Source organism: Chelonia mydas, chromosome 11 (assembly GCF_015237465.2).
Source record: "Chelonia mydas isolate rCheMyd1 chromosome 11, rCheMyd1.pri.v2, whole genome shotgun sequence".
NCBI classification, from domain to species: Eukaryota; Metazoa; Chordata; order Testudines; family Cheloniidae; genus Chelonia; species Chelonia mydas.
This window is the reverse complement of record NC_051251.2, coordinates 62495462-62519266: the sequence shown is the minus strand read 5'-3', so window position 1 is coordinate 62519266 and position 23805 is coordinate 62495462. Positions and strand designations below refer to the sequence as shown.

The following is a 23805-nucleotide window of genomic DNA, read 5'->3' as shown; positions in this document are numbered from 1 at the left end:
GCTGACTGGGAGGAAGTCTGTGGCAGATTTAACACCAGTAGCCCTGCCCTCCACAGCTACAAACATACCTGGGGCACTCACAAAATCTAGAAGCCTGCCGTCATGGCTTTAATGGACCCCCAAAGACCCTGAATGGCTATAGAAGGGGACACAGAATAACCTGTGCACGCTAGGAAAAATGAATAACAAGTTTTCAAGCCAGGTGACTGGCTTATATTTTCAAGCCAATTTTCCCAAAAAAGGGCTAGAAATGTCTAGCTGGATTTTCAGAAGTACTGAGCACCCACAAATCACTTTGACATTGAGGGGAGCTGTGATTGCTTATTAAAACTGCATAGTTAGTACATTTTAAAACAAAAGGTGAGATTCTCATTTTAAGGCCCCCCAAATCAGAGTTAGTGTGAGTATGATTATGGGTCCCAAGGCCAATTCTGATCCAAATAAGTGATTCCAGTACTGTCTCCATATCTGCTACTGACATTGTCCCTACACATTTTCTGAGGATGTGGGGCTCATTCTAGACCTTCACATGCCAAAGTAAGGATAAGTGTCAGTTTCAGCACATCTAAAAGCATTGCTGAATGGAATTACATATAATCAATTGCTCCACGGCACTGAATTTTAAAAATTAATTCATTTACTCAAATACAGAAGAAAATTCAACCCTGCCAGAATGAGCTGTTCTTTATAACGTTCATGGGCATTTACTAAAGGAAGGAAGACATGAATGTCTGATTTAAAGAAAAATACCAGTTGTTCTGCTGCATAAGTGCTTACATGGAAGTTACAGATGCCGAAGGCTAGCTGTAACTCACACCCACAGCGTTCCTGATTTCGAGCATTTTGAAGAGAATAATACATGTAAACTAGCTTGACTAGGCCACTTCTCTCTCTGCTGGGCACCTGCAGCCTGTCTGGTTATTAACTAGTTTTCCCCAAGAAGCATGGCAAATTCTGAAATACCACCTACAGCAGTTTTAATGAGCCACACAATGTCATGTTTCCACTGAAAGTCTCAGGTGAAGGAAAGAATTAAATCTGACTGTTGCTAGTGTTTCAACATTAACAACAAACAGAAAGGTTGATTTTACAGAGACTACAGAATATACAGCAGCAACCTGCCTGCACATTTCAGTGGCACTCCAAGAATTAAATATCCATTTAAGCGACTTCTAAGGCTCCTCTCACAGTTGTATCTAAATGCTACACATAAAGATTTATTTAGCATTCAGCTTATTCTCAATTGATTTTCTTTCCTATCTCTCCATAACGGCAGATATTTTTCTCTTCCTCCTTATCTTATTCTGCTTATCTCCTGGCATCCCATCAGAAATTGGTCATGGAAAGGTGCCAATGAAGGAATATTTTAACAAAAAAGTAGATCTCACATTAACTACAGAAACACACTATTTGTCTACCCATTTGCTGAATAAATGCATCAAGCAAAATCCTTCAGCTTTTGACATCCATACCTATAGGAGGGTCGTCTGGAAAGGATCTCTCTGCGTTTCTGAGAGTCTGTGACACTGTCCACTGACTCCTGTGAATCTTCACTTTCTGCAATAGTGGAGATCTGTAAATAAGAACAGAATAAATTTACCACTGTAAGCAAGTTTAACAAGCTACTTCTACAGTAATAAATCTACCACTAAAAGCAAGTTTTCACAGTATGCGAAAGACATTCCCAATACAAGTACTATACAGGACTTTGACCTAGAAAATCAGAAGTAATAGCTGATCACTTGTTACTGGATACATAGATGCCCAAACTCAAACATCTAGCTTGAGAAATGTATTTAACAATTAAGTCACTCAAATGAGAGAATATATAATGGGCAAATTATTATAAATAATGGTTCCACCCACTTTTTTCTTTCCATAACTCCTTCTTTCTATCCTGCTTCCATCCAGTCCAAAGAACCAAAGCAAGGTAGGCAGTCAGGTCTGGAGACACAGTAACTAGAAGCAACGTGGGATTGAAAGCAGAAGGGTCTGGAGACAAAGGGAATGAGGAGTGCAGTTGTGACAGAACCAATTATAAAACTCTACAAGGATATGGAGGTCCTGCAGGAGCCTTTCCTGGTTTCATGCTGTATACTTGGTGCTTAAGGCCTCCTTGGTGCCATGCTAACGGGTTATACAACCATAGCAGACTGTGAAGTATTGGACTGTAAATATCACCATTCCAAACACATTTTTGCATTTCATCCTCCGTTCTGAATTCCAACATGATTTCATCATCAGTCTCTTACCTTGAATCACTAGAGCCAGAAACAAGTGCCACATACCATCTGAAAATTGTGCATCTCCAGATTTTAACAGGATAAAACACTAAACTCTAACTCCAGTGGTCTGAGGTAGGTAGAGGCTGACGGAAGTACAGAACTGAAGCAATGCAAGGAAATAACCAAGATCATTATCAGAATGATCCAATTTTAAAGCATGAGTTTCACCTAATTTTTTTTAAAATCGATACTGGTTTAAATACCTCTATAAAAAAAATCTCAATAGTTAGCCTTTAACTTAGTTTAGTTCTCATCTCTGTGGGTTCCCAATGCCCCAAAAATGATTTACAATCCTTATCTTATGTGGTCAGTAACAGCCTAAATAGTTCCTGCTTCCACGTTCAGCAACACTGGATTTAAAAGGTAATTTAAAATGTTGCTCAGAGAAGGAACCACAGTAGAGATTAAGACTAAGGCTTTCTGGACTACTGAAGCCTTTCTCCAAGTCTTTAATAAGTTTTGAGATTGGCTTTTCATCCTGTGCATCATGAACTGTGTTGTCTTTCTTTGTTTATACAGCATCAAGCAATTATTAAGGTTTTATAAAGTTAACATTCAAAACAAAAATATTAAAATCACTTATTGCAACCTGCCAGAGGTAGAAATACACATGCAAATCAGTACAAATGTTTTCCAAGAAGCAAAAACTTTGATTCCTGAACATCAGCCACATTAATAATTCGGCAATCTCTAAAATTCTTGTTGTTGTTCATTTAAGATACAGAAATAAGACATCTTAGAAGTCACTAAACAGACATAAAAATGGTCTAGTAATGTTAACGTTGCAGCAGGTAAAAGCCGGATATAGAAATAGTATCAGCAAAAAGCACAACCTAATAGGCTTACCAACTTCTAGAGGGAAATGAAACTCAATAATGTATGGAAACGAAAAGCAGATAAACCATAAAGAAAGAGACAAAAGTAATGGGGTAACAAGTACAGTACAGACTTTCCTTTCAACATATTCTAAGTTGACATGACACAGAACACACCATAAGTTTGATTAAGGTGGACTGATAAGGTTATGTAGAATGCATGAGTTAGGAGTTTGAAAACCTTTAATACATACCTGAACCGTCTGGACCTGTGGAGACTGAATAACGGATGGCTGGGCTGCCTGAATAACTCCATGGACTTGAACTGTCTGTCCATTAGGCAACTGTACTAAGGTCACCGTTGGGGCAGAAGATGTTGCATGAGCTGTCGGCATAGATACCTACAAAAGAGAGGGAGGGAATATATATTAGATTATTGCAGAATCTCATTATTGGACTACCAAGAAAATTCTTAGCAGTAAAAGGATGATGCCTCTTCTCCTAGGAAGGGCTTTGGTAACCAAAAGTGTTTAAAAGGGACACCAGAAAACAAAACAAAAAAACACACCCTTGTCTAGGCCCAACATTTGTCCTAATTTGTAACTTAATTTTCTGAAGAATGTCCCCCTGGCTCTAAACATCATGTTATAAAACCACTGCCAAGAAATGAAGGAAACACTTCTTTTTTGAGGTAATGTAATCAAAACCTAATATGCGCCCCTCTCTTGCAGCAATTAAATATTGCTAGAACTGTGAATATTCCTACAATGAATATTTCCTTCCACGCACTGGAATGGGGTACCTAGGGAGATGGTGGAATCTCCATCCTTAGAGGTTTTTAAGGCCCGGCTTGACAAAGCCCTGGCTGGGATGATTTAGTTGGTGTTGGTCCTGCTTTGAGCAGGGGATTGGACTAGATGACTTCCTGAGGTCTCTTCCAACCCTCATATTCTATGATTCTATGAGATGTTGCTGACTCACAGGCAGAAACATATGGGAGCCGAGCTATGTTTGTTTTCAGACTAGAAAATGCAGGAGAGTATTTGCCAACTGTAAAAAGTCAAAATTAGTTAGGGAGTCAAATTTTGAGACTTGTTAGAAAGTATAGCCACGAAGTAAATCAAATCAAGTAGCTGGCAATGTCCTTTTAAATGAAGCCCACAGACCAACTGTTCGAACAGAGTAACAATGCATGTTTTCAATGGAAACAAATGGCTTCTAGGTAGTCATTTCAAGGTTATACTGAAAGACACACAACTAAGAGTTAATTTATTGCTACAAAGAACAATGGTTACCATTTTCAAACATGGGTGCCTAAATATGGTTTTTGAAGCTTAATTTAGAGCTTGTCTACATGGTGAAGCAATGCACACTATAGGGGTGATTTCTAAAGCACACCAATGTGCTGTGCGCTAACTGGACCAGACAGACCCTGCTGGTGAGCATAAAAAGTTCTGTGTAGTGCTACGTTAACATGCACTAGTGTATATTGCTGTGTCATGCAAACAAGCCCTCAAAGATCCAAGTTTGAATATGCTAATCAATGTAACTATGTTTAATGGAGTTTTCAGGCAACTTAATAACTTTTGACTAAAAAAATTCTATGAACCTCAAATAATGTCATACAGCAGCATTAATATTTATTGTAATGCAGAAGTGAACACATTTATATCTTAACAAATGAATGATTTTCAAAAGACTGATCTCTGAATTTCCATAACCAACAATCCTTTATGTGGAAGCCTTGTTTGATAGAAAATCAAGAGAAATTGTACTTGGATCACCCAGGTGTCTCCCCTTTATTCTCCAAATTTGGTGCCTGTCTTTTCACTCTCTATTGTGAAGATGGCTGCTGCAAAGATGCACTGCATTGTTGCACAGCGGCACTTGACCAATTTCACATGTGCCATCTGCAGCTGAAACCAGGAGCTACAGTAGCATGGCGCTACTCTTCTTTGGCAGTTGAGGGGCACTTGTGCCATGATGTCAGTTGACTGGAGGAAGGGTAGTAAACAACCTGGGAGACAAGCTTCTCAGGCAGAGGGGAGCAAACTTGCAGAAAAATCCGCTTTTTAATGTAATTTTTTAAGACAAATTAAGTTCCATCATCATGTGGCCTTATTAATAATGAATCCAACTGACTAAAGCAGTTCTTGCCAATGAAAGCAAAGCTGATCAACTGAAGGCTGTTGTGCTGTTGAGCTAAGCCAACATCTGATAATGATTTCAGCAGATGTTTCTGACTCATACCTAATGGAATCAGCTTACCTTATTCAAAATAGCAAGTATAACTTTTCTCTTTACTAGGGGAGCATTCCCTAGCCCTCGAAAAAAGTAACAATAAAATTATAGAATCATAGAAACATAGGGCTCAAAGGGACCTCAAGAGATCATCAAGGCCAGCCCCTGCACTGCGGCAGGACCAAATAAACATAGACCATCCCTTGCAGGTGTTTGTCCAAACTGTTCTTATAAACCTCCAATGATAGGATTCCACAACCTCCTTTGGAAGCCTATTCCAGTGTTAAAGTATCCTTATAGTTAGAAAGTTTTCCCTAATATCTAACCTAAATCTCCTTTGCTGCAGATTACTTCTTGTCCTACCTTTCAGTGGACAGGCAGAACAATTGATCACTGTCCCCTTTATAATAGACTTAAACATATTTGAACACTGTTATCAGGTCTCCCCTCAGTCTTCTTTTCTCAAGACTAAACATGCCCAGGTTTTTTAACCTTACCTCATAGGTCAGGTTTTATCATTTTTGTTGGTCTTCTCGGACTTTCCTAAAGTGTGGCAGCCAGAACTGGACATCGTACTCCAGTTGAGGCCTTGCCAGTGCCAAGTAGAATAGGACAATTACCTGCAGTGTCTTGCATATTATACTCCTGTTAATACATCCCAGAAGCAACTGCATCACATTGTCAATTTATATTCAATTTGTGATCCACTATAATCCGCAGATCCCTGCTAGCAGGGCTACCACCTAACCAGTTATTTCCCATTTTGTATTTGTGCATTTGATTTTTCCTTCCTAAATGAAAAACTCCACACTTCTTTTTCTTGAATTTAATTGTGTTTATTTCAGACCAATTCTCTAATTTGTCTAGATCATTTTGAATTCAAATCCTGTCCTCTAAAGTACTTGCAGTACTATACAGCTAAATTCTCAGTGTTTCAATGTCGATTATATCAGACCATAATCCCAGGGAAAAGAGTTTAACACTTGCCTATTACAAGGTGTCATGTATTTTTGTAAACATGAAAGTGGTAAATGATTTCATAATCATGCCATAAGACAGACATCAGAAATTCACAAAATAAAGAGATGAGAGTGAGACGTAATTTTATATACTTTGGGGGAATACAAATAATTTACAAAGTGAAACTGTTACACAAGGGACTGATGCCATAGGCCATATTCTATACTCATTTACACGATGGACTTACTCCTGGCAAACATCAATGGAACCCGGGAAAGAACTGGGTTCCAGAAATTAAGAAGATAATTAGCTTTGCATTATTTCTGGCCTCTACAAAGTAACTTTTTTTGAGACAATAAAGGGTCTAATAGTGCCCCAGTAAAAGGGAGACAACTGCAGAATTTGAGTTTCTGATTAAAAGCAAACAGCATACAACAAATGGAAGTCTGCTCCTGTTGCTTATAATGTTCGTTATATCCACCCCTTTTGTTAATTTATGTATTCTCTGCATTATTTAACCATATAAAACAAATCAGTTGTTTTCTTAAGAAATAGGTATACTGTCATAACAAAGTTCCTAACTAAAATAAGCAAAACCTTGTTTATACAAGTCAGTACAGAAACACAGAAATTCAAAGTTTCGAAGTATCTTTAAAGGATGGTGGGAAGGAATGCTACAAGTAAAACAAATTAATTCAAAAGTCTATATCTGTAGTCTCTTTATAAATGGATTATACATTAAAACTACTTCAGTCCTAACACAGTCCAATATGATATTGAAGTTAAATCAACAAGTAGTACTGTACAACTCTCATTACAAAATTAAATGAAACACACATATTCCCTGTTCCAGACTCACATAAAATGGAACACTCTCTCATCCTCCTCAGAAAATAGTTTCCTTCTTCGCCTTATGCAGTTGGGAACAATGCTGTAAAAATATTAAACCAAATCACTTTGTACCTGGGCTAATGTTGCAATCTGCGGTTGTGCCTGTACAGTCATCTGTTGGTTCTCTGCCTCTGTAACGGCTGCATCTCCACTCTGCTGGTTCTCTGCACCAGATTCCATGGTCATTTAGTTACCTACAATCACAATGATGTGTGTCATGAGTATGGGTTTGCCTCTTTCATGGCTTACGTATCCATGTAATTCCATTATTATCGGTGGAGCTGGTAGCAATGCATACAGTTAATGCAGGCCAACATTTCATATTATAAGACCCAGTTTTCAGTTGCTTATAATTTTTCTTTTAACCATTCAGGAAGAAATTTTCTGTGCCAGCTGTCTGTCTCAGGCTGAATTTTCTGTAAAGTTTCAGTAAAAATAGTTTAGCAATTTCTAATAACAAGACTTGAAGAAAATAGTTGTTTGCCCTATGTTAAAATATTCTTACAACCGCTTTGTTGAGAAGTTCTAGCGCTTCCAGGGACTCAAAATCTCTCAGGAGGCTTTCCCTGTTGTCAGTTATATGCCGTTTGCCATCCCCACGAAAACCTGCCCCAATTTGGCCAAGTTATATAAACCTTCAAAAAAAACCTACAGTTTGCACATGCTCAGCAACTTAAGTTTGGCAGCTAAATTCGCTGAAGATTCTATATGAACTATTCATGCTCCATTCCCCACAAATCCTATCTGTGATCACACTGTGCACGGACCATCCCCACAGAGCAAGTGAGTATGTGCCATCCCTTGGACTGAGCAGGATGTTTCCTACAAATGCTGTTCCTCTGAATAAAATTTTACCCACAATTGTGGGTAAAATTCACCTGCCAAAGAAAATAAACATAGATAATACTGGAAGTCACTTCCAGAATGGACCAACACCAACATAAGGGATTTGGCATGATTTCCAATAATCAACCCATAATATTTTGAAATATTTTTGGAATTAGCTTTAAAAAATGTCGGAGGGCTTTATGCTGTTTTGTATACAACATGAGTTTTCCTTGGCTAAATTACGCATCATAGACAGCTCTTAATACAATCTTATTTTACGCGTTAATTGAATAAGTGTTTTTCAGTAGAACATACAAAATTCTATACAATGAAGTTGCATAACTCCAAAAAGCAAGCATGTAGGGAGAGTTTACTGAATGTTAAATCTGCACCAATCTGTGAAAGTGATGTTACAATCGCCTTTAACTACTCAAAAGAAAATATTTAGCATGTAATAAAGAATTGCCTCAAAGTTTAGAGAAGTCTTCCAATCACACTACCTTTCAATAAGCACCTGAATATTGTACAAACCAGTCACTTCTTAATGGTGGTGGTCTAAACATTTCATATGAAATATTATGGTAGAGAAGCTTCCATTTCAACAAGAACTGTGATTCAGAATTACTGGAATGTATATTCTTTGGGAATAGGCACTGCTCTCTTTTAAAGCGATCATTGTCTTTCACATTCATTCTGTTTATCACACTTCAGTCCTGGGTAAAATATGAAATCTCGATGGCTTGGATTAGAGTTACTGCATATCAGACCAATGAAAGTAAACAGCATTAAAACAAGTATCTGTGGAATGATGATCAACAATAAGAGTGAATTCTGGACCAGTTTAGCCTCTACTGAATATTTCCAGACTGTTAAAGAGAAAGCTCTATAAATACTGAAAGCAGCAACAGAAGACCAATTTTGCGTAAACACTTTTGTTTTCTTCAGGAAAAATACCAATGGAAACATACAGGTGCCAACTACCTTAGTCATGTTCCCTGGGAAAAGAGGAAGGCACTGTGCATAAACCAAAACGTGGTCATCCCAATACAAAAAAAATATTCCCTCAAATCAGCAACCTAGTTTTAGTGCTATCAAGTACCACATATGTAGTTCCAACATCAGTTTGGAAACAATTAGAAAAGTCCCTGGTTAAGATAGAGTGATGTTGTAATTAAGTATTACTAATTTAAGGGAAATATAACATAAGAACACGGTGAGTCTAAAAATCCAAACACTATGGAAAGGAAGGAAATCAAGGTTAAGTTACACTTAAAAAACAAAAAGCACGAAACCCTCTCCATTTTTGGAAAAAGCAAGTTAGGTTCTCCAAAGCATTCCAACCTCTGCCCTGCCTCCCACTGATGCCAGAATTTGTATATTCCACAGAAGGCAGAAATGAGTCTGACAAGTATCACAGCTCACAGATACCTGATACTCTATAATTTGGTAATCTGGCAGTGAATCTTGTAGTTTTAATGTATTTTAAGCAGTTTATACCTTACAAATTTTCATTAGGACTTTAAGAAATACACAGCCTGTGGCCGGGTAACCATCATGAATCATGCAATCAGAATTCAGATGGCAGGGGCCACACCATTGTATATACACAGAATACAATTTTCATCTATTAGTATCTAAAGGAAGCCTCCCACTGAGGATCGGAACAATTTAAGAGTGCATCCAATGATGGGTCTGAGGGAACAATATTAGGAAGGTAAGGTGAGATTTGGATAGGTCTTTGTGTGTCTGACCTCTAAAAGGTGTGATGTTCGGGTTGCTGATTGGTCAGGAGAGAGCAGACTGGAGATACTATGGCCATTTGGTTGGCAGATGATGCAGATATTAGTATTTCAATTGTGGGATATGTAGTATGTGGTTGATTTTGTCTTAGTTGGAAAATGTAAAGCTTGCTTGCCTAAGAATATCTCATGAATGGAGTTTGAGCATAGATAGGATAATAGGGTTGAGATAAGGTTGTTTGAGACAATTTAATTCACCATTTTTATATATTCTATAGTTTGTTGTTTTGTTCTATAGTTCAAAGTTATTAAATTTTGTTTAAAAATAAAACCTTAAACTTCCTTCCTTTATAATGCTTAATTTTGTGAACGCCAGTGTTTATCTATCTTTAAAGTTAGAAAGATTTATTTACAATCTTAACTCTGACCTTTGATTATGTTTTTTGCATGGAAATCTCTTTAAGTTATTAAACAGATATTAAGATTTGCTGTGTAACAATCTGATGTACATAATTAACTTCTAAACTAGGAACATATTTGTAGTGTGAACCTTCACGGGAATCCATGGAATAGTTAGTCCATGATCCAGAGCTGTCCTAAACCTCTCAACCCAAGCTCTTCAGCTGAGGACTTCAGGAAGTCAGCAAAGATTTTAGTTTGCAAGCAACAATGAAACATCTATAGCACACTGAATTGTCATTCTGGATATTATAATGTCTTCTTCAGACCATGAAGACTTTCTAGTCTTCCTTAGGTCATCAGACCTTTCCACAGATTTAAAAGTTCACTGTAAAATGTATATAGTTTACATACATGCTATTCATGGCTTTTCCATTGACTTAATATTTGTGAAACCCTGTGTATATGTGCAAGTCTTTTTTTGGTATGTACAGTAAAGCGGTTCTGTGTCAAAGAAGGGAAGACACATTCTTGCTGTCTGGCAAACCTTAGCAATGTGTTTATCCAGACTTCTCTAGAGAGAAAATCTGCTAGATTTTTAAAATACTATTTGCTATACTATCACAAATCTTTTTCATATTCCACTTAATTTCCCCCCAAAAAGTAACTTAAAAAAAAAACAGTCCTATGCACTATTACTACTTATTAGTTGTATTACCATAGCAATCAAAGACATCATAAATGAAACAAACTGCAAGTTTGCACTCCACTGCACTGCTTATCAAGGCGCAAAAATGCATGAGACTTTTGAAACAGTAACGGTTGGTCTACTTCCCCCTTAAATTAAACTCTATTGGTATTGTTCCTCTAAGTCCTATTGTCGAGAGTCTACATGCAAAAACAGAGACAGAAAGGACATCTGTACAAGAATTTGGGTGAGTGTACATCTAACATCTTTGTCATAACCTTACGAAGTGTATATGATCATTTCAGGTTCAAAATTCAACTATAAACCAGGGATTAAGGGAATCATATAAGGCAGATCAGGACATTGTTGAGAAGCTAAATGATTTCTTTACAATAGTCTTCAACAAAGAGAATGTTATTCCTCTCCCAGATCCACTCCTTTCTGGTAGTAAAGATCACATACTACCAGAGACTAAGGTGACAGAAGAAGAGTTGCTGGAACAAATAGATCACTTAAAAAGCAGTCACTAGGCCCAGGGTTCTAGAAAAGTCTTGAGTGTCTGAGCTGCTAGCAAAAACACGTAAGCTCTCATTAAAAACAGCTACCGTAACAGAGAATTGGAGGGTAGCAAATGTTATACCTATATCTAAAGAAAGAAAAAAAAAAAAAAAAAGATATTGATCCAGGGAATTACAAACGAGTAAACTTAACAAATATGCCCCACAGTATCCACCTGTACCTCTACAGTCTCCCTCCTGTACCCCACATTCCCGTTTCTCTCAGTCTATTCCTATCCCACATATTCTCCTAAGTGCATCACTCTCCTTGAACATCACATTCCACTCCCTCTCCACCTCTCCCTGCATCTCCACACTCCCCTGCAGCTCTCACTTTCCATTGAACCTTCACAAAAATCAATTGCTGCCACACTCTGGGGATCTGACTTTTCCCTCAACATGATTTAGATGCCCTAGCAGCAGCCAGAAAAGATTTGTTTTTTTGTTTTCTTGTTTTCTACATTAGAAATTGAAGTCTTGTCTCTCCTGGAATACTGTGTGGATGACTGGAGAATTAGTATGATCTTGACATCTCATACAAAGGAACTAACCCCGATTAATTGAAATGGGAAGTGTTTAAAACTCAGACTGTTTAAAACTCTTACCTGCTATTCAGGTATCACACTTCAGAGAAAATTTCTCGTTGTTAAAGATTTAACACCCTGCCCCTTCAAGAAAGGAGTGAACAAGCTATCCCTGCATATTTCTGAGTCTTCCAGTAAGGTCTTCAACAAAAAAAGGAACATCCCTTGAAACATTCCTGATATTTTTAAGGAAATCATCAAGTAGAAAACCTTTCAGGCCTTCTTCATACAACAAAAATAAGAATAATAATTTAAAAAAGGATGTAACTCCCTCCGCACCCATTTCATACGTCACCTTAAAGAAACTGATACTTAAGACATCAGAAAGCCAAAGTATATTTAACAGAATAAATTTAAATACTATTTCAAGAAACACTGTGTCTTTACATAGATACATATATCCAGTTTTTGAATCTGTAACAAACTGCATGGATTCTATTTTGACCCCTTCTATGTCACTTTTGTGCAAACACTATTGGCAGTCTTTGGCATTAGATTGGTTCAAGGATGTTCAGGTAGGAAATAATCTAGCATTATAGTACCTTTGTACTACAGTATCTAAACAAATTTCATGTAGCTCCCATTAATAATTTCACTACTTCATTTTGGCTATCTAAATGACAAACGACTGGCAAAAATTATTGGGGCTACAATTATTTTCATCCTCAATTAAAATCTCACAACCAAGGATGTGAGTGTCTGATCTCATCATAAGTACAAAATGTAACATCAGAGCTGTAGAACACCCAAGTCAGGAAATTTCTGTGTAGTTTTTGGCACACACTAACCATAATACAGTAAAATTTTCCTTTAACAGGAAGAATGAGAAAGAGAAAATATACACACAAGATGTCTGAGTGAATGTTGCCTAGCATTCTTAACTATTGGAATGTTCTAATTTGAACGCTTAACACTACAACCAGAATGTTACACTACTATCTAGGATTTTTTGAATTTAAATTGTTTTGTTTTAAGTAAAAGATCATGGTGGTCATCTAATTGCGGAGTATATTTCCTGCTGCACACTTTCCATAAGCGTGCACTTATGTTCTGGTCCTGCAAACACATATATACATAATTTAACTCATGTGACTCGTCCCATTTCCAGACATTTGCAGAATCAGGGCCTGAACTAGTAATGCACAAATACGCTCCTCTTTGATAAACTAAAATTATTCTTTTTGAATGATCAAAGTCACTAGTTTGACATTTGAAACTTGATATGGACATTTTTTGTGTATTCTGCCAAAAAAACGAATGTCTAGAGTATTTTTAAATGGGCATTTCCCCCCACCTTTGCTGAACTTATAGCTGAAAGAGTTTTCCTAAAACTTTTTTTTACAAGTATTTACACAGACTTGAAGCATGGATTATTCTAGTCCAAAATGTGAATGTTTTGGGAGGCCATGAGCATGTGAAATTCAGGAAAGTGATGGGGGGAATAGAAAGAGATGTGTGTCATTTTACACAATTTCTGATTTTTATTTTTTTTTAATTTTAGAAATCCAGGTCTTACCTACCTGCGGCTGGGAGCATGCCTCCTAAGCCAGGCAGAGAGACAGGTGCCGGCTCTGCCCAAGGTAGAGCACTAAAAATAGCAGTGTGGACGTCGTGGCATGGGCAGTGGCTTGGATTAGCTGCCAAAGTCCAAGCCCACTCAGCTCCTTAGTTCCAAGCTCAAGTGGCTAGCCTGAGCCTCCGACCATACCTGCAATAGCCACACTATTTTTAGCCCACTAGCTTGAGCAAAACTAGTGCAAGTCTGTCTGTGCAGGCTGTAGAAATACCCTACAGACCTAGCTGAAAAATAACCAATGATTTCAGTGGGTTTTGGATTAGACCCTAAATGAGAGGGGAAGATATTTTTATTCAACTCTCTTCCTTTTTTAAAAAAAATAACAGCAAGTTTTGTGACCCAGGAACCTCTTGGTGCCAACTGGCAGAAAGAGTGCATGAAGTTTGACAGGCACTCCCTGGGTCAGATACTAGGATAAATCATTAAAGGGTGGCACATGTGAGGTCTCTAAAGAGAGCCAGCAGCCCTGTGGTTGTCATCATCACTGCACAATATTTTACAGATAGTATTTAAGGACTTGTGTGTCTCTACTGAAAATGACGTTCTTAAAGTAGCTAACTAGGAGGTGATATGTCTCAGGCAGATTCCTGTCAAGCAGGAAGTGTGTCTCACAGTGCATACTGAGCCAAATGTTAATCAAGAGACAGCAAAATCCTCAAGAGATAAACAGCAGGAGGGGATCCTATTTATGAGTAAAGACAATAGATTGTTGGGGTATAATGCTGGCTGTAAAAATGCTGGAAGGACTTTGGGTGAACATTGCTCTGTAAGACATGAAAGTATCTAGAGAAGTAAGTGTAGGTGGTAGAATGTCTATTATGATTTTATTTTATATGTAACAATTTGTTTCCAATACTTCTACTTTGCTATTATCTCTCTTCTTTTTAAAATAAATATAGACATGTCAATAGTGAAAACAAGTATAAGTGCTGTGTGTTAAGTGGAGTGGTGACCTAAAGTGAAATGGGTAAGCTGGGGTATACTATTTCTTTAGAGGCAACAAATCTATGAATACTGTGCATGTTCAATGGACCAGGGGCTGGATGCTTCAGAGACATGATCGGAGGGCTCCAGGGGTGCCTATTGCTAGTTTGTAGAGAAAGCAAGGTCTGCATTGGCCTAGAGGGGAGTGCTTGTGTTGCCTGAGGAGTCAGGGAGCTGACCCAGGTACAGATGAGGCAGGTACAGACAAGGCTTCCTCATGCTAACGGCAGGTGATAGCGAGGTGCCTCACAACCCTGAGAACCCCTGGGAAGCATCACAATATTTAACTTAAATACCCGACTGCTAACTATTTAAGATTCTATACCCTGTCCTTTCACCTGAGAGCTAAAAAAGTTCTTATTCCAGTTCTCTTCCAGCAGAAAAAAGGAGGACCAAACTTAATATTTGAGGTGGATGTTTAAAAAAGCCACCATGAAAAAGATTCCCCCTATCATCCAAAGAGATTCTTCCACTATCAAAGAAAAACAGAACAAAAACAGAAAAAGGCACAACCCCTACTCCCTTTTAAAACATTATTTTACAAGTCACCTTTAATTCATGAATATGATTTACTGCTTCCAGCTGGATGCACACAGGTAGGATACTAAAAGGATAATCAGTTTGTTTGCTTTTATTTGAAATTTTGATATATGTTCCAGGATTTGAAATACCTTTGATAAGTATGCAGACAAAAAGAATAAAAACAAAACAAACTCATCCCCAAACACCTCCATGCATTGCAACTATACAAGCAATAGAGATTCTGAAGGCTAAATTTCGCCCTAGAAAGTATGTGACCAACTCCCATGGACTTCAATAAGCATACCGCACACGTTATTAAGAACAGAATTAAGTACAAATATTATATGGTCTGTTCACTTCTGTATTCCAATTGTGTTTCGCTGCAGCTTGGTATCTTTCCTTTTTATTTATTTACTTTAAAAAAACCAAAAGTACCGATACCTTATTTTTAACCCCACTGAGTTTTTTGTGGTTCTCCTTAATAGTACACACACCATTTTCCTCTGACAAAAATGAAATGTCAATAAATGAAAGAGCACACCTTTTTAACTTGGTGCTGATATCAAAGATCAAAATATTGAAGCTAATATAATTCAGAAAGTTGCACTCATGCTCACTGTAGCAGCATGATAGCCCACTAAAATGATCACTTTACTAGACTGGGCCAATGTGACTTAAACACCAAAGTTTTTAACTCCATGTAAAGAGTAGGTGTCAGGTTATTTTTTGATGGCAGAATCTGGGAGCTGATGATCCTACTATATATTTAGACACTTACCTCTTCTACAAAACAAGTTCTTGACAGGTGGTGTAGGCCCGGTAAACTAGAGTCATGCTCAGCAATATACTGTTCGATAATGGGTTTAATTTCTGGCCCTAGTCAATTATTCCTTTTATCTTTGGCCAGAATCATACTGGGTATAGAACTGAGGACTGGAGAATGAAAAGAACACATGAGAGTTTACATTTCTTGACAACTTACCTTGAAGCCAGTGACTGTAGCAAGTCATAAATCGAACCCTTGTAACACTGTCACTTGTGTCCAGCATTAAACTACAAACCAGTTTCCATTTTGATTGGCAGTTAAAAAAACAAAGCTACAATCACATCAGTATTAAGACATGTGTCATTTGGGTTTATGATCTCAAATGGGGGCCCCTATACTGCTGCTTTCAAATACTGCAGCTCCCTAATGTCATGCTCACTACTGTAAGGGGGTACAACACAGTGATTCTCTTCTCTTTTACTATTTAATAGCATGTGAAATATTTTGGGGAATCTCCTTTAGTGGCAGTAGGTTTGGAACATTAGCATCTGATGGTCCTTTGGCTAAAAGAGGTAGGCAGCGCAGAATAAAAGAGAGACGAGCTGATTCTGAAAGCAGACCCCTTGAGAGAGAGGAAGTGGGAGAGCGAAGCGAACAGAAAGCAGGGTAATGTCTGTGTGAACAATAAGAAAAATGACAGAGAAAGGAAATGAAGACGCCATGAGACCCAGGAAAGAAGCAAGAGCAGGTTAAGCGCCACTTGAAGAGGCAAACATGCATCCGTTTCTCACTGTGTGGAGTTTATCAGGATTTGGAATTGATGGCAGACCTGTCATTTTCATTGAAATAGAACATTTATTTTTCCCCCAAGTATATTCTAATCTCTGAAGACCCCATCCAGTTAGACCTAGAGTAACTGCTTCAGGAAAAAGTGAGATGAACCCATTTAAGGATCTTGATCCACGTGCCACATTGGCTTCATACATACCAATTCACTGGGTGAGGTTCAGTGCATACATAACTGCTTGGATCCACCAGCCGCAGAGACTACGGTAGTCCTGAACCACTGTGGCCTGGTGTTGGTGGTGGATTCCCCCTTTACGGGGAAGTCTGCACTTATCCCGGTCACTTAGGCTGCACGTTGAGTGTATGACTTTCTATAAGGCAATAACTAGTTACTGCCGAGAAGTGGGTAGTGAAGGGTATATTAGTAATACAGGGAAACTGGGTTTAAACAACTAGTTAGGGGAGCAAAGACTGGTTGCTCAACAGAGGTGGTCTCCTAAGAAAGGTGAAGTAGAATTGTACTCATATTTGGGGGGATACTTTGCAGCTGGCTTAAGATATCAGGTTGTCTAATAAGGATAGTCTCTTGTACAGACTTTGTTTTCCCTCTGCAGTGCAGAGATTCACAGACTCTAATCATTCAGTCCCTCACATACTGGTTAAATTAACAAAGTCCAGGTTACTCTGAAATGTTAATTTCCTTCAAAAAACTGACATGTAAGTTTCCCGTTGCAGCTTTCTTTAAACTAATGCCCTCTGAAAAAGTCAGTAGCTCAAAACTTCTCTGCAGGCATACAACACTAAATGCAGTAATCTACTAACCCGGAATGCTGCATATCCGTACGCAAGTGGCAATCTTGCAGCTCTACTAGAAACCAAGGAAATTGCCTCAGCACAGGTGTTTCCTTATCTGATTTCTATGGTTACAGAGGATCTGTATAACAGATAAATATGTATTAAGGCTACAAAAGCAGGTATCACAAAAAACACTACACACTGTATTAAATGTAATGCCATTATTTGCAGTCTTTCAAGCCAAACTCATTTGTTTGTGGACCGCAGGTTAATGTTACGGTGTGAACATAGACGGCAATCCTTACACTGATCAAGGTATCCCATTTTAGGATTGGATTGATGGCCCACAGAGATCACAATCAGAATGGGGGTGCCATCCTGGTCTATTATGTATGTAAGGTTATGTTTTGAAACAAAATCCTAGCGAAAATCCCCACGATTCTGGAACTAAATAGATTTCAGACAACAAAACATGTCTTCTCTCCCTTCCCATAATACTGGGTGGCAACTCTGAGTAGCTAAAAATTGTTATTCAGTCACAAAAAAGTAAATGATAAATTAGACTCAGTGCTTGATTTCTATTATCCAGGCCACTCCTTTCCTTTCTATGTTGGGGTGGATTTGAACACTAAGACCATCTGAGCAGGAAGCAAAATACTGGAACTTGAAAAATCTACTGCTGAAGCTCTAAAGTGGTAAAACCAACATTTACAGCTGGAATGTTTTTGTATTATAAAGACTGGCAACTGAGTCAAGACGTTCAGTGCAAGAATGTCAAGTTTTAAATGTGATCAACAGAATTACTAAATTCTATGTACTATGTAACAGAATGTCAGACAACTACTCTTTCTCTATGCTCAGATTTTATAAGTTGATCAGAAGTGACAACTTCATTTTGAATGTATCTGACCCACTTTAGAATCTAGAGCACTAAAGTAAGCATTATTGTAAGTCAGGTTGTACAAAATCATTGCTTCGTGTATAAACTGCAGCTTTTACAGGAATAGATTATTAAAAAAACAAAACAAAAACATTTTTCATAATGTTTGATGTTTGGAATATACATGACAGTTCAAATATTCAACCCCAAACACATGAATACGAGGTTATGTCACATGATGAACACTGACAAGACTTTTGTTTTAAAATCTGTTTAATGAGTTCATAAGGGAAAAAAACAAAAATGGACGTTCATTAAACTGATTTTTTTCTACTAGTTTATTAATGGATTACTATGTGAAGTGGATTAAATCTGGAAGCAAGATGGCTAGAAATAACAGAGGCCAAATGTTTGTAGTGAATTAAGAACAACAGTCAATATCTATGAATTCAACCTATAGAGTGTTATTTTTTTAAAGTTTTACTCGCTCCATTATGCACAAAATAAAAGTCTTTAGAAGCCATGTACACTCAAGGTCACCCCTTAAATTTTGAGACACTTACAAAGAATTATGTTATACACATACACCCCCATTCTCTACAACTACTTTGTCTTTCAGGTTCCACTAATTTTGAAACAAAACTGTCAATGTCATCTTGCTTTAATTGAATTCCCCAATTTAACTCAACGTCACTACTCTTGTAAACTGTTTCTGAAGCGATACAAAGAGCCTTGATTCTATACTAATTGTCCTGTTGTACTAAAACAATGTAACTTGTAAGCCACTTTTGGCAGCACCCCCCAAAAAAAACCTAAACTTGCTAAATTTAATCCAAAATTACTCTGCCTTAAAAAAAAATAACACACTCAGTGAATAGTTTTTCCATGTATTTTTAATCAGTCTGGCCATTGCAGGAAGGCATTCTCAAAAGAGGGTCTTGCAATATGCCTTATGGGTGGTCATACTCTGGATTACTCTGATCTCCACACTTAAACCTCCCCAAGCTAGAACTCTAATACTTCATCTTGAATTTCAAGAACTGCATTGCTCTAGAGCAGCATAGCTGTCTTGGTAGATACAGGAATGAGAGGTGGTCCTGAGGTATTGATGATTTTGAAAATCAGGACTAAGAACTTGAACTGGCAATGGAATCAGACTGGGAGCCAGGAGACGGAGTGGAACACATGGGTGAGGTACCTGCAGCAGCTTGTCCTGTTGAGGTAGTGAGAAGCCTCTTCCTGCACAAAACTGGAGACTCTGCTTTGCTTCTACATTCAGCCCTGGTACAGTGAGTTACAGTGATCCAATGTGGAGATAACAAATGCATGGATAAGTGTGCCCAGACCCAGAAAGAGGTGGAGTTTCTTAACAAGCTACAGATGAAAGGTAGTTTTTTCCTGTACTGATGCTATTTTATCTTTTAGTCAAACATGACTTCAATGGAAAAGGAGGACAATGTCCAGCTTAGTTCTTAAGTGTATTTCCCTGCTTCCAACCAGTATCACTTCTTGATTGGACTGAATTTGAGCCAGCTGCTCTTCATGGATATTTGTTTCATGTACACATTGGCATATGCTTGTGATGCTGTTGGTTGCCTTGGTGTAAAATAAAACAGACAGGTAGGTGTCAATGGTACACCATTGGCATCAGTGCCCCAGATGTCTTACCATCTCTGTAAGTAGCCATGTAGATACTGAAGAGATGGGGAAACAGGATGGATCCTCAAGGGACCCCACAGGGCAGGGCCTTTGGGATGAAAAGCATCACTACTCTCTGGGTCCTGCTGGAGAGGAATGAGTTGAGCCACTGTGGTTCTGCCCTGTCTAAATCTAGTTATGTCATGAATGCGAGTGGAAAAGGAGCACCCCATGCTTGGCTGGAGCCAAAACTACAAGTATATCAAACAGTATGTGCATTAAGATTAAGTCTCTCTCCATTTCCAGGAGGAGATCATCTTTTAGAGTGCCTGATTGCAATGTATCCAGGATGTCGACAGAATCACGAGATAGAGCTTGATTGTCACTATTTTAATCAATGATTTTGCCTAAGACTGGGAGTTTGGAGATGGGATGGTAACTGGAAAGGTTTGCTGAGTTCAGTGCTGGCTTTTTGAGGATGGGTAAGCAATTACATTTTTCTTACAGTTGCTTCTCTGAAAAAAGTGTTGATTATTTATTAGCAATGGGCAACATTGTTCTTCTCTGGCTTTCACCAACCAGAAGAAATGTGAACCGCTCTGCAATGCACCTTAATCCTAACTGGCAACAACTTGCTAATCCAGTTTTAGGCACAATTCTTACTTTAAAAAAAAAGAGAAAGAGAGAGGCCAAGCTGCATATCGTTTGAGATAAGGACACTACTAAGGCCAAATTCACCACTGTCCTGCAGAGTAGGAAGCATCATCAGTGAGTTCTAAGGGGCAGTGCCTCCTGAAAAATATACTGTCTGCCTTGCTCCAGCAGCTGAAGGGGACTGCTCAGATCCCCACCAAGATGCTGCCCCTGGACTCTGTTTGGGGGTTTCACGTTTCATATTATTTATATCAGTATTATCATAGCACCTATGAGGTTCGAATGAAGGAACATGACATTTTGGAGTTCTTCCTGTCACATGGCTACCTGGAAAAAGGGGAACCCAAGGTGTTCTCTCACCTTGCCTCTTGCAGGGATTCTTTCCTTACCCCTCCTTCCCCATGACTTTTGACAAGGGATAGCTATGTTCCCCCCACACATGTCCAGGCTTCTGAAATGGGGAACGTCTCCCTAGATCACCCACATACTTTGGCCAGTCACAGCTTTCATGGCTTCAGTATGGACAAGTTTACATGACTTTGGTCACTGTGGACAGAAGCAGTTAAAATAATCAGTCTTTGGTTCTTGCCTCTGCCTATGCTTGGAATCTGCACTTGTTGCTTCCATCTACTGGAGTCACTCTGTGAGAATGAGGCAAAAGGGAAAAGACCCTTCCTATCCTGTTCCCTTGTAGGAGATTTTAGAGCAGCAAGAGAGAAACAGCCATGACTGTGATCAGTTTCACAGAGCGTGACCAGAATCCTGTTGTTTTCATGGTACTGGTTTTATACTCTCTCTAGAGGAAGTTCTCTACACCCCACTAGGGTCTGGATTTTTTAAGCCCCGCTTATATCTCCTACTGCACTTTGTGGAGAGCACACACAAGTACATTTGAAGGTACTACCAGCGAAGCAGAGCCAGAGGAAGAGTTTTGCAGAATAAGGGCCAATTCAGGTAAATCATGCTTTCTTCTACAGTTCAATGGGGTTTAGAAGGAAACCCATACAGGAAGAAGGTTATCGTATTTAACCCCAGATCAGATGTGCTGGTGGGTCTGTTTGCAGAATGGAATAATGGTCTATTCTTTGCTGCTATTGAGACACCAAGCAGAAGATTTAGAATGGTGTCTATTTCAGAGCGATAGCCGTGTTAGTCTGTATCAGCAGAAAGAACGAGGAGTACTTGTGGCACCTTAGAGAATAATAAATTTATCTGAGCATAAGCTTTCGTGGGCTAAAGCCCACTTCATCAGATGCATGCAGGGGAAAATACAGTAGGAAGAGATATACATATATACAGAGAACATGAAAAAATGGGGGCTGCCATACCAACTCTTAACGAGACCAATCAATTAAGATGGGCTATTATCAGCAGGAGAAAAAAAGCTTTTGTAGTGATAATCAGGATGGCCCATTTCAAACAGTTGACAAGAAGGTGTGAGTAACAGTAGGGGGAAAATTAGCATGGGGAAATAGAATTAATCTGCAAACTGGACACCATTAAATTAGGCTTGAATAAAGACTGGGTGTGGATGAGTCATTACACTAACTAAAAACTATTTCCCCATGCTAATTTTTCCCCTACTGTTACTCACACCTTTTTGTCAACTGTTTAAAATGGGCCATCCTGATTATCACTACAAGTTTTTTTTCTCCTGCTGATAATAGCCCACCTTAATTGATTGGTCTTGTTAAGAGTTGGTATGGCAGCCCCCATTTTTTCATGTTCTCTGTATATATATCTATATCTTCCTACTGTATTTTCCACTGTATACATCTGATGAAGTGGGCTTTAGCCCACGAAAGCTTATGCTCAAATACATCTGTTAGTCTCTAAGCTGCCACAAGTCCTCCTCGTTCTTTCTAGTGGTGTCTATGTAACAGATGAAGAGATATAATCAAAGTGCTAGAAGGTTCTGGGAAATTCTGTTGCAGCTAGAGAGAGCCTTTAGAAAACGACAGTAACAGAAAGCTCAAGAAACGGGCAGTGAGGTTGAAAAATTAACAAGATGAATAATAAAGCATGACCAAGGAAGGAAACAGAGTTGAGAAAGGATAACATACAAGGTAAAGAGTGCCACAGGAAGACAATGAAATAATGAATGTGACAAGGTAAGTGTGCATGTGACTGCAAAATATTTGAAACTGCTGCATCACATTTTTATTTATTTTGCATATATAAAAAAATTCAAATTTACATACACCACTCAGCACTGCAGCCACGAATAAGGATCAGAGTCCACATCATCCATCCTTAGTTATAAATGCATCCATAATTTTAAAATTTAAGTTAGTCTGGAAGGCAGTATGTAAATTTCAGATTGGATTCTTGATTGTCCCAGGCTGCTGGACAATAGGATTTTTCCCCCTAGCCTGTCTGGCCTTGAAAGGATGTCACTATTTATACGGAACAGAAAAGGTCGGTCTGCCTACAAAGCAATCCAAGGCACTTTCTCCCTTCAAAAAAAGACCCTGCCTAACCCCAGGGAATGAGGGACAAAACTATCCCCAACCTAATATGCTATTGCTCAAATAATACTTAATAAAGGATTAGAGATTTATATGGCTAGTCACATGAAACAGTATGAAAATGTACATAAAGGGCATACATGCTTATGCTTCAGGGTATCAGCCAACTGCCTCTAGAGCAGAGTAACAAAAGTCCATTATTAGTTTCTAGCACCTTCCTCTAAAGCAGCTGATGTTGGCCACTGTTGGAGGCAGTACTTCAGACCAGACATAAGACCATAAGAATGACCATACTAGGCCAGACCAATGGCCCTTCTATGCCAGTATCCTATCTTCCAACAGTGGCCAATGCCAGATGCTTCAAAAAGTAAATGAACAGAACAGGGCAATCATCAAGTGATCCATCCAGTCCCAGCTTAGGGACACCAGGAGCATGGGGTTGCATTGTTGGATCATATTAAAGTAGTTCTGTATTAAAATCACAAATGAGTTTGATTCCCCATAGTTTAAATTCCAGGGTATTACTAATTAAGAGGTCTCTTGGTTTTTGGTACTGTTTCTCTCCCTCTATGTGTGAAACTTGCAAGCTGCTAATTGTGTTAGTACATTCTAAGACAGAGTCTGTTCTCAAAGCAATTCTTTGTAACAACAACTACTCACACAGAGAGAGACTCAAAGCAATACTCTGTAACAAAAGAAACAGCACACAGAGACTCCCCGCCCTTTTGTTGTATTCATCTCGCTTTGTT

The 23805-nt window shown here is 38.5% G+C and overlaps 1 protein-coding gene across 2 annotated transcripts in view; it reads right to left on the bottom strand.

Moving 5' to 3' along the window:
• CREB1 (cAMP responsive element binding protein 1) overlaps positions 1 to 23805 on the bottom strand; it is a 45124-nt gene that overhangs the window by 15011 nt on the left and 6308 nt on the right. Inside the window, exons 2-4 of one of the 2 annotated variants that reach the window (XM_007071830.4) lie at positions 7265 to 7386; positions 3355 to 3501; positions 1473 to 1573 (exon numbers count right to left, since the gene is read on the bottom strand). In XM_007071830.4, coding sequence (XP_007071892.2) covers positions 1473 to 1573; positions 3355 to 3501; positions 7265 to 7378 — 362 coding nt within the window. In that variant the 5' untranslated portion in view covers positions 7379 to 7386. Of the gene's footprint in view, positions 1 to 1472; positions 1574 to 1866; positions 1993 to 3354; positions 3502 to 7264; positions 7387 to 23805 lie in introns of those variants that run through there. The other variant, XM_043524994.1, reaches the window with a different exon arrangement.